Source organism: Pseudopipra pipra, chromosome 11, assembly GCF_036250125.1.
Source record: "Pseudopipra pipra isolate bDixPip1 chromosome 11, bDixPip1.hap1, whole genome shotgun sequence".
Lineage (NCBI taxonomy): Eukaryota > Metazoa > Chordata > Aves > Passeriformes > Pipridae > Pseudopipra > Pseudopipra pipra.
In genome coordinates this window covers 13,143,977-13,155,268 of record NC_087559.1, presented here as the reverse complement: position 1 = coordinate 13,155,268, position 11,292 = coordinate 13,143,977, and the positions used below count along the sequence as shown (strand labels likewise).

The window sequence follows — 11,292 nt, the reverse complement described above, 5'->3', positions numbered from 1 at the left end:
AGTAAACGTTAAAAAATATATATTTATTTAAACTTTCAGATGGTTCCAAGAGGGACAAGCCATCAGGAATTTAAATAGAACAAGAAAACATTTGAGATAACAAGAACAAGAAACATTCTGCTCCAGAATAAAATAGAAATTGTTAATCCAACATTTTAGAAACTGAGAAGTCCACAGCAACTTAGAAAAAGAGACTTAAGTGTTTATTTCTGTTCTGAATATGGCCTGGAAGAATCACAGCTGCTGTCCCAGCCACCAGGTGATGAGGACTTTTCTGTATCCATGCTCTGACTGTAGGCAGAGAGAAAATAATTGCTCCCTTCTTGGTTTTGATTTGCAGAAGAAATTGGATATGTTGTTCCCAGAAAAGTCTGATGAGTGAGTACATTTAAGTGGCTGAATTGATGGGACATGTTTAATTGTCTGCTATAAACCGGGAAGTTACTGAAAGGAGTTTGTTCAACTGAATTGTGTTTTTCTCCCTCAGCAGAGCATGTTGTAGAACCTGGAGTAAGTGGCTGTTTCTCTTCCAAGTCACTTTTAGGAGTCTTTTCCACCAGGCCAGTTTGTGCTTCGGGAGATAACTCTGTAACTGATAAGCAGCTTTCTTTAGCATCTACTCCATGTGGGCCCTTGGCCTCTGTCTGCAAAGCTTCCACATGAGTATCATACTTAGAGGCATCACTGCAGATTTCTATTTGTGATATTTCATCCCCTGAATCCAGAGACATGTCCTCCTCATCCTTCTCATCCTTTTCTACAAGAACTACATTAAAAAAGAGAGAAAGTCCTATTCTATTGAAATACAAACTTGGGTTAGAAAGGCCATACACTACTCACAGCAAGTTACACTTCAGGTCAGCAAGTCCAATAGCACTTAAGTCTTGGTCTTCTGCCACTCGTGTTCACTTACTCAACACACACACTTAACCCTCTGGGGGAGTGTCCAGTTACTCCAATTCTGCACATTGTGTTCATATTTAGTGTTGGGAAATCCCAACTCCCAGCTCCAAAGGGGGCAATGTCAAAACAGCATCTAAAGTTACACAGCAGGTAAGTATTCAATTAAAAGGAGTACAAAAACTGACATCTCAGTACAGTTTATCTACTAAAAGTAGATAAAGGTAGGTAGTAAAGTTTATCCTTTTCCTGAAGAGATGGTTACACTACTCTGTCTAGCGCCTCGAGTACCATGTTAGCCTGTACCTTCTGTATTTTAGATCTCCTCTGGGGCTCCATCCCAACTGCCTTTCCCCCATCATTTAAAACAGAAAAAGAGTAGCTGGAGAGTTGGGTTTTCCTTGCCAGCTGCAGTGTTCATTGACAAGAGTCAAGGCACACTGTCTAAAGGACCTCCCACCCCACACATCTAGTTTGGCAATGGAAGTTTAAGTGAGTTTAACGTTACCTGATTGTCTTTGGTGAGCTCCGGAGGCAGGAAGGCAGCTCTGCTCCGTAACCGAGTTGTGATACCCAACGAGGCTTTTAAAATTCTCCATAAAGTCATCGACAGCAGCAACCACTATGCCATTATCAACATAACTCGAGAATGTTTTGAGGTTCTTTTCTAAACACATAAAAGATTTTGTATTAATGTTTAGCACCTATTATCAAAAAAGGGAAAGAGGTATTCACAACTTTGGGCTTTACCTGTTAAGAAGACAACATGTCTCTGTTGTATGTTTTGAGCCTGAAGCCTGATGAGACAGTCTAGGTCTGGAGCAATTCGAGTTTGAGAATCACAGTTATGGTAAGACAGAATCTCAACCAAGTGCTTCTTTTGATAGGTATTCAGAAGTGTGAGCAGACTCAGAGCATTGGCATTCATCCTACAGTGGGGGGAAAAGCTCAATGTTAGAAATACTCGATTTAAGGTCAGTCTAAATATTAGAAGACAAACATGAGAGTAAGTTGTACTGAGGTGGGATTTGGAGAGCATAATGAAAAAGTTGAAGCATTTTAACAGGTGGCACTGAAGAACATTACTTACCTCGCCAGCTCTTTCAGTTTTTTTTGTATTTTGCAGTGGACTTTCCACTGCCATTTCCCATCTGGGGTATTGAGAGCCTCCAGAAACTCTAAGAATTGCTTTAGTTTATCTGTTATGGAAATATTTAATAGAAGTTAAATTTTGTGGTATGCAAACTGAAAATACTGCTTCAGTATATACATAAAGCTGCTTTCTGTTTCCATCACAGCACAGTCACACAACTATTCAGGTTTTCTTCTGAGCAGACTGGCCAACAACAGTATCACAAAACTGAGCTGCTTTTCTGTAGGTCAGGTGCCCAACAGTGGTATTTAAAAGCTGATCTCAGTCATACATAGTGTTACCAAAAATGGTAACTCCATTAACTATTCAATTTCAAATAAAGAAAAAGTGAAAAAATTTAGGTTTTCAATATTTTTTCCTACCATATTTGTGGATTGAGTAGTAAGGAATAAAAGGTTCCATGTACATAACTACACAATGTAATACAAACTTAAGACAAAATCTCCCTGTTCAAATGTCCTTCAGTAAGGCCACTGAGGTGAGAAAGATACTGAATTAGCTGAAGTTCTCAAAAAACATCACAGAACCTTCACTGCAGTGAGTACAGCACCTCTCAGGGTCTGAAATGTCAGGCTTTTAGTCTGCTTTAAAGCTTCAGGAAGCATCACACCCACCTGTAGTGATGGACTCTGGATTAAGGACAGATTCATCCGACACAACAAAACCACCAGACACAAACAGTTCATTGTAAGTGTAATTTTTCACATCATCCAAACTATCAACTCCCGCAAAGCTGACACAGGAGAGCCTCTTCAAAGTTACTAGGCATGGGATCTGTTTAAAAACATTAGAAAATCAGAGATGTATACTAAAGGTCATACAAAAAAACCAACTACAGAACTTTCTGATTTACTAATGCCAAACACCAAATTTCAAAACACATTTTCAAGGAATTACTGATTTTTCTCTTGCCTGGGGAGGTGCTCTCTCAGGAACATAACAGGAATTAGACAAATGGAAGCTGAGCATTTGGAATAATTTCACTTTCTGTCCAACACTGGTTCATAAGCCCCAGCTGTCAGGAATATATAAAGGTCATCTGAGAGCTGCCTTCACCTGTCATTAGAGCATCACAGAACTAGATGCAGAACTACTCAGGCCTCTCTACAGCTTTACAACTACTAAGAATAAATACACATTAGCACGTGTGTGGGGGTGGAAGAAGCTGTGAGTACATGATGAACAAGACCATTTTTACCACAACCATTTTGTTTCTTCAAACAGCAACTAAACACGAGGCACTATTTAAATGCTGTGTTGTCAAGAGAAAGCAGCCTGGCTCAAAGTGACCTCATCCCACCAGTAACAACAGCTTTTTATAGCACACATTTACCTGTGTGTGACATACCTTATGGATGAGGTTGGCGATGTCTTCATTTTGGATGATGATCAAGAGTTTATCTAAATCAGCTCTTCTCTTAAGGAACTGCTCTGGATGGCACTCTGTATTACCCAACTTTATAAGATAATCCTACCACCAAGAAAGAAAAGATGGGAAAAAAGTGAATAGTTTGGTCAAAACAATCCTCAGATGATGACCATGGCAAGTAAGTTTTCCACTCAGATGCATCTCAGAGGGAGTGGCTTCCTTGTCTCTCCCATACATTAACCAGAAGGATGCAGCAACACATAGACTGGCTGTTTCACCAAGTCAGTCGTGGCCAACTGACAGTCTACCAAACAGCCTGAGCTTTCACGTAAAGCCAGAAGTTTTTATTATTTCACTTTCAACTTACCCATTTTACTACAGAAGAACAGTGATCTCCCAAAGTTATCAGTACTATTAACTAGAGGAGAAGGGGAAAAACTCCCAAAGGCACACACAGTGACTCTTCATACATTCTTTCTAAAATGGTAAGCTATCACATTTTTTCCCTTATTATCTTTTCTCTGTAAGGCCACCCCCTGGCAGGATGTTCAGAAAGAACCAACCTACAGCCTGTTCTGCTTTCCAACTGCAAGAAAAAGACTTATGTAAAAGCTAAATATAAGCAAGACTACCTCAAAAGGTCAAACAAGAAATGGGACAGGACAGCCTACTTTCACAATTCACTTTCACAATTCAACCTTTTCTGAAATAATGTCAGACTACTTTATGTTTGTAAGTCCAATTTCATACATTTGAATTTGAAAGGCTCTCTATTCTGACACTATAGAGAGGCTGAACTGAAACAGATTTACCTTGATTTCTCTGCAAAGAACGCTTTCTTCCTCTTCATGAATATAAAATTTGACAGTATTTTTCCGTACATCTTTCATAATTTTGACCAAGCTGGTAAATACTTCAGGTTTTATCTGGCTTATAATATTAGAAAAAGCTGGTTGAGTTGAAATGCTTAGGTTCTCGGGGGATTTCTGTGTCTTCTCTGGTGGCTCCATCAGATCCCCACTAGAAGAGGTCTGATCCTCTGGTTTAGTGTTCACATGATCCATTTTCTCCTTCACTAGGGGCAAGCTTGATGAAGGCTGCTCACTGGAGTGCAGGTCTTCCAGCAGGTTATTGCCCAGTGGCTCTGGTAACAGCGCTGTGTCAGCATCCCTGCACACAGACAGTGTGTCGGGCACAGGGTTTGCTGCAGTGTTGCTCCCAACTTCGGAGGGTTCAGGACTAGAATAAATGGGTTGAGGGTGCTTATAGCAGGAAGAAGCCAAAATGACACTGTGCAACTTTTCATTCAGTGTCTCTATATATTCTTGGACAGACACCTCTGATGCCTTTAAACATATGTATTCAGAAAGTCTCATCATCCTCTCTCGGGCAGAGAAGACCGGTGTGGGCATCCCACTAACATAAGCAATGTTCTTCTGCTGCAAAATTTCTTGAATCTTTCGTGCAAAGAGATTATATTCTTCTAACAGGGTCGTTTCTATTACTGCACTAATGGAATGCTTAGCTGAAAAAGGCTGGTCCGCTAGCCCATACTCATCTTCAGGTTTCTCCACTTGTCCTGTATTATGTCCATCTTCTGCTGTCCCCTTTTGTGTGTCTGAAAATGGAGAGTACGGAAACTGGTCATCAGAACTTCTCTGTCTATTTATTACCCGGGGGTCATTAGGAAGGGCATCCGTTGGTGGCAAACACACCAGTGGCTCTTCTGGTGATTTCAGACCTAGATAGGAAGAGTTCATCATCATCATCATCACCTCATGTTTGAAACTCACACACAACTGATACACTAAAACCTCCCAAACAGCTTGAAAACAGCATTACTGTTGTGTCTCCCACACCAACCAACTTAAATCCAAAGACTCAAGTGTTACAGTCTGCTGAGGTACAGAAGCACAGGACATTTAACAGCTCCTGAGACAGTGGAACAATACAGTCAAAGTTTGCTGAAAAAGCAGAATACAAGGAATTTTCCTAGCGATAACATGATTAAGCATAACAGGAACTGCCTCAATTACAAATTAAAAATCAAATTAGAAATCATGCAGGGTGACAAATTATTGAAATATTTTCATTTGCTACTAGGTTATAATCCTCGCTTTCAAAAAGCTTATTTTAGCCACATGTGACCTTGGGGAGTTGGACTGCAAGCTGCAAGGCTGATCTCACAATTGTGAAGTCGAGTTTTTTTTAGCTTAAAAAGGGAGGATATCAGCCTGATGGTGCTTACTGACACAGCTTCACTGATGCTGCAAGGAGTGCTGAAAGCCTCTCATAACGCAAACCTCAGATCCTTTCTGCAGCACTCAGTTTCTTCACCATCCACATTCAAAACTACAGTTTTGCTTGTTTTTAAAGCATTTGCACTTCTAAATTATGTCATTATGTAGGCAAACCAATATTCTCCACCAGTATTTGTTTTCCTCCAGCAGATTTCTGTATTAATCAAATACCAGAAACAACTGTACAGGCAGTGCTTGTGTACCAGTGTGACCCAAAAGTGGGATCCATGAAGGATACAAACCTTTAGAATATGTTTTCATTCACTATTTGTATGAATAGAGGAGTTAAACCCATCTTACCTGTAATTGGAATAAGTTTCCAGTGCATTCCAACTTCTCCTGTATTATCTGAGCTGGGATGTTGACTGCCATGCACATGTTCTATAGGTGCACTAGGACTACAGTCTTCAAAGGTACTTAGGCTTCCAATACTTGCTTCCTAAAAAACAATCAAAATGCTCAGCTCAAAACCATTTCTTTTGGTTTTGCCAGCCATTAAGCTTTTTACATTCTGAACAGCTGCCAGTAAGAATGCACCTGAGTTCACCAGCACATTGGCACTTCTGCCATCAGTAAAGTCAAACTCAGAAATGTTTACATGAGGTACTTTCCTGGTCTACCATGAAGTAAACTAAGGCAGTCCTGAGCATGTGCCTTACAGTACAGAAGCCGGGTGGGGCAAAGAGGAAAGAAGGGGAAAACTGGTTGCTCCCCAGCCCTTTTCAGGCTGTTGTCTTGATACCTGACTAAAGCCACGAGATGTTGGCATTGCTGAGGCACTGCCTGCAACTCGTACTGCGCCCTTAGACAATCCTATTTCATCTCACATTCCAGGTGGTTAGAAGCACAACAGCACAGAGATTACAGGTAGGACAAACTCTTTCCTGCTCTATGACTTAGAAACTGAGCCATGTGTGTAAATACCAGTACCAGAGGTCACAGAACACTCCTGTAGGGTAATGTGCTGGAGCAAGCAGTTGGGGCCCTGTGATCCCTGAGCAAAAGGGTCTTCTGCAAAGGGTGTTCTGCCAGTTGTGTGCTGTCAGAAGTCTGCCTGGAACTCGTGTACACCACTGCACCAAGAAGGCACACAAAGGGAGCTGGGCATGCAGGTAAGTGCTCAAAATTCTTCAACTCTGCTCCCATTTTATTGCAGAAAGAGCAGATATAAGGAAACAGAACACACACTTAAGAGTGAAGAAAATTTCCATATATGTTCCTACCAAACAGGAAAGCTTCTTCACAGAGAAGTCAGTACTTATCTATGTTTACCTGTGTAAAAAAATATGTTTTTTCCATTCAGTCTCATACTATTTATGAAAATAGTACATTTGTTATCAGCACCTTGGCAGTTTCACTTACTTGTAACTGTAGTGTGTCTTCAAAGCCTACTTCGTTATCTGGAAGCCGTAGATCACCACTGACAGGGTAGGGCAGACATGGCACATCAGGTTCCAGAATCACTAGGCTTTCAGGGTCCTTGAAGTTAACACTGTCAGCCTGAGCAGTATTAGGAAGCTCATGATCCTGAGCTGGAATGGATTCATATTCATAATTTTGTCTCATATCCTCTTCCATTTCATCAGTGCTTAATGCTAAATCTTGATTTATAGACTGTGCCAATGAGGAATCCAAGCGTCCTCCAGGAGCTAGTGTTTCCAAAAGTATTTTAATGAGGCTATGTGGGTCAGCAGCAGCAGAATTGGATCCATCTTGCTGCCTGAAGTCAGCACCGTGTCCACCCAGACCAGAATTAGTTGAGAAAACAGAGTGTAGTGAATCCGAGGTTCTGCCCCCTTGGAATAGGGTAAGGAGGGAAAAGTAATCCATTACCAAGTCTTAAAATTAAACCAAAACCAGACACCCCTCCAAAACATCTGCCACATACCCCCAGTCTCACTCTTTAGCATCAATTTATACTGTACAAATACATTATTTTAACAAAATCTCTTAAACAGGTACATGTTGACAAAAGAGCAGTTTCTAAAGCTTGTACTCTCCCAGTTAAATAATTACCTTTGTCTAGGTCACTCAATACCACACTATGTTATGTTTTAGTAGAAGTCACATACTGTGATCTAGGTATTTTATGGAAACCTTATAACATTCACATCACTTGTTGAAAGAAAAAGATTCATTTGAGCACAATATTTACTTCTCCCCATCCTATCCCTGTTGCTCCAGAAGCTGATGAGTAAATTAATGCTTAAGTTATATTACATTAGGGATAGATCTAAAATGTACCGTGTCTCTTTATACTGAAAAAAACTTTAGAACAGGTTTATTACTCTTGCACTCATCCCCTTGGATGAGTAAATACCATAGCTATTTATTCTTCTCAGGACAAAACAGGCTAAGCAACTACTTAAATATCTGAATAATCTCTAATTCACTTGTCATATATGGAAACATGGAATTGTGAAGTGCTGTTTGACTAATAAAAATCTAATCATGCTGAGATACTGAAGCTCACAAAATCTAGGTAAGATTTTTTGCAAGACAAACAAATGGACTTCCAGGGTTATATAAAACCATGGAATTCAAGCTATAGACAGATGTTGCTGGCTTGGTACCTTTGAGGGAGGTAAGTCAAAATTTACTTATGAACAGATGCTGTTCTGATGACCAGGCAGAAATGCAATCACATATTTTACACGAATAATCAATGTCAAAATATCCTTAAGGTTCACAGAATTCCAAGCAAGAATCCCAAGCATAAAGCCTAGCCTTTGTCTCCTCCATCCCTACATGCCCGTATCTTTTGTCCCTCTCAAGAGGGCAATTTATTTCTAAGATCAGTCACTTCATCTTCCAAAGTGAGTCATGTACATGAGAGTGACTGGTGCTTGGTGTAAAACTCCTCTTCTTTGTGCAACGCTCCTCCTCAGTTTTCCCCCTTCTGCAGGAGGCTTCTATCATTGCCTTCGGAAAAGGGTCAGGGAAACAGAAATCAAAGGGTTTTTTTTTTTCTGGCAGATCTTATGTCAGATGATATCTGTGATAATTATCTGAGGTTTAGACTGTAGATAATGTATAGCATAGTTCAATCTTAATACTATTGTTTCCTTTGTCCCACTGCACACATTACTGGCTATTTCAAAACTTAACTATGCTTCTTCCCTTCAATCCAAACTTCTGAGGTATTATATAGGGTATTGGAGCCATAAGGAATTACAGCAAAGCCTAAAGTCAAACTCTGCAAAAGACATTATGATATCAAATCTGCTGAGCACTCTGTATTAGAAAGTCTTGGGACAGTTCCACAGCTAAGCAAACTCTTGGGAAGTCTGCCTTCTTCCCAAAGAGGCAGAACAAAAGCATGACAATTCCTGTTGTCTCCTAGAAAGAGGCAAACTACATAAAAATAAACTTACTCTCTATTGGTAAATCTCAGGCCAATGTTCAAATGAACCACCATGCATTAAATATCTACAGCATGCAAAAAATATTCAATCTATGAAGATTAAATATGCTTTGAATTACAATGTTTAAAGAAGAACTCTAAACAAAGACTTTCTTACCGTCATACTGACAAATATTCTCTGAAGATTCACTCCTTTTTAAGTATTTGTGCAAACTTTCAGACTCTTTTTCCAGCTTTCTTTTCAGACCACTTCTAATTTTGGGGTCTTCAGAGTCAGAATCTCCACCTGCAGTTTTTTTCCTACACTGGATTAAGTTAATAAGTTCTTTGAGTCTTTCAGTATCATAATCTCCAGAAGGAAGCAGCTTTTGCTTGGCAGCAGTGGCTTCATATTTTGCATGGATTCTTTTCCTGCATTTTGCCTTGGCAATATCTGAGTAGTCTTCTGTGGCTTCATAGTCTGAGATGGGACTGAACTGCTGAGGTCTCAAATTCCTCTCAATCAGTTCTTTAGCTCTAGAAAGAGGCAGCTGATACGTCCCAAAACGAAAGATATAGTTTTGCAAGTATTCATCAATATGAGCTTTATACCTTGGAGCAGGATAAACATATCTTTTGTCATCCAACCGCGTCGAATACTCACGTAATTTAAATTCTCTACCCTTTAGAGTGCCACGAAAGAGCTTTTTCAAATACTCATTTATATACTTTTCAACAACAACAACAAGATCGAAGGGTGGACTAATCTCTTTACGAGCCTGGATTAAAGCAAAATGTAGAGATGAAATAAACCTTGTGAATTCTGGAATGATTCCCTTTTTTTCATGTGAAACCATGGGAGCTGAATTTCCAAATGGAACACTTCTTCGTGCTGCTGTAGGAGAAAATTAAAATCAAATCATGAAGCTATCAATAACTGATGACTAGTTAGCAATATTCTCTATTAATACATATTGGGTGAAACAGAGTTTGGAATGACTGTGGAGAAATGATTCAGAAGCCAGAGAAGTTTGGGTCCTTTTGTGCCATAACCAGCTTTAAAGTCTACTTAGAAGTCAACCTACTCACACTCACAGTCATGATGAACCGCTTATTTTCAGAATTTGGTGGTAACCTGTGTCCTAGATACATACAGTCATCACTTCCAAATTAAACTGCTCTACTGAACAGGATTCCCCCGTCCTGAGAAGAAGTTAGATCCTTTTACCACATCCTCAAGGAAGCTGTAAGTTGTACCCTTTTTTTAATTATTTATTCACACTCTTCCCCCCTTCCAATGACAAACTGAAACTTTTCTCCATTCAATCATTTAAGCACCCTGAAGACTAAAACCAGTGATTAACCTTGTGTTTGACAGAAACTGGAGCTCACAAGTCTTTGAGATGTCACTGCACCAAGAACAGAGTATTTTTAAGTACCTGGCATGCACACACTTTAAATGTCAGCTTATCTCTCCTTACCCAATCTGTAACTGCTGGAATTTTCACAATTGTTACTTAAATAAGAAAAATGTAAAGTTGTTTTTTTTTAAAATAAGAAATACAAAGCTAAGACTCTGGGAAGCTGCCAAGACTTGGGACAAGAACTTCCTTGTAAAAGTTAAATGCCTGAAAAGAGTGATGTTTTGACAATATCACTTGTAACTTTTTCCTTTTGTGAAGAAATAAATGTTTTTGAAAACCATCACTACGACCATAATCAATACAAACTGTTACTCCTAGTTTACAGTGACTGCCTGTAACCAGTACAAGGTCTTCAAAAGAATATAATCTATGTTTAAATAAGTCTGTACAGAACACTCTCAACAGTGAACAAACTTACCTGAGCTAATTACACCTCTAGGCTCTGGAAACAGAAATAATGCATGAAACACACGGGACCATCCAACCTGTTGGTCTAGAACACAACAAACCAAAAACAGTTACAAAGGAGAGCACCACTATGCACCAAAAGACAGTCTAGTACTCATAAACCCACTCCCCCTAAAAAAACCAAAACAACAAAACCAACTCAAACCCAAAAAACACAGAGTATGCTTACCATAAGGGGACATCATTTGCCAAGGAGAAAGGAGAAAAAGAAATCCTCTGTCCAGAAGTGGTTTCACAAGAACCTGTTTTCAGGCAAAAAAGAGTAAACTGCTTCCATCAGAGATGTCTGCTCGCTACAAATACTCTTACTGACTGTAAGATAAATTCTGTCATGA

General features: G+C 39.6%; 1 protein-coding gene across 16 annotated transcripts in view; it reads right to left on the bottom strand.

The window, feature by feature from the left end:
- TASOR (transcription activation suppressor) overlaps positions 1–11,292 on the bottom strand; it is a 46,995-nt gene that overhangs the window by 21,228 nt on the left and 14,475 nt on the right. For 4 of the 16 annotated variants that reach the window (XR_010433469.1, XR_010433471.1, XR_010433470.1 and 1 more), the window contains exons 12-22: positions 11,127–11,199; positions 10,908–10,982; positions 9,244–9,960; positions 7,085–7,518; positions 6,023–6,161; positions 4,235–5,163; positions 3,402–3,524; positions 2,668–2,827; positions 1,991–2,099; positions 1,651–1,829; positions 1,409–1,567 (exon numbers count right to left, since the gene is read on the bottom strand). Coding sequence is in view for 12 of the 16 variants with exons in the window: in XM_064667645.1 (XP_064523715.1) it covers positions 204–766; positions 1,409–1,567; positions 1,651–1,829; positions 1,991–2,099; positions 2,668–2,827; positions 3,402–3,524; positions 4,235–5,163; positions 6,023–6,161; positions 7,085–7,518; positions 9,244–9,960; positions 10,908–10,982; positions 11,127–11,199 (3,660 nt within the window). In the remaining 4 variants the exon portion in view is untranslated. The other 12 variants (XM_064667645.1, XM_064667636.1, XM_064667638.1 and 9 more) reach the window with 9 other exon arrangements.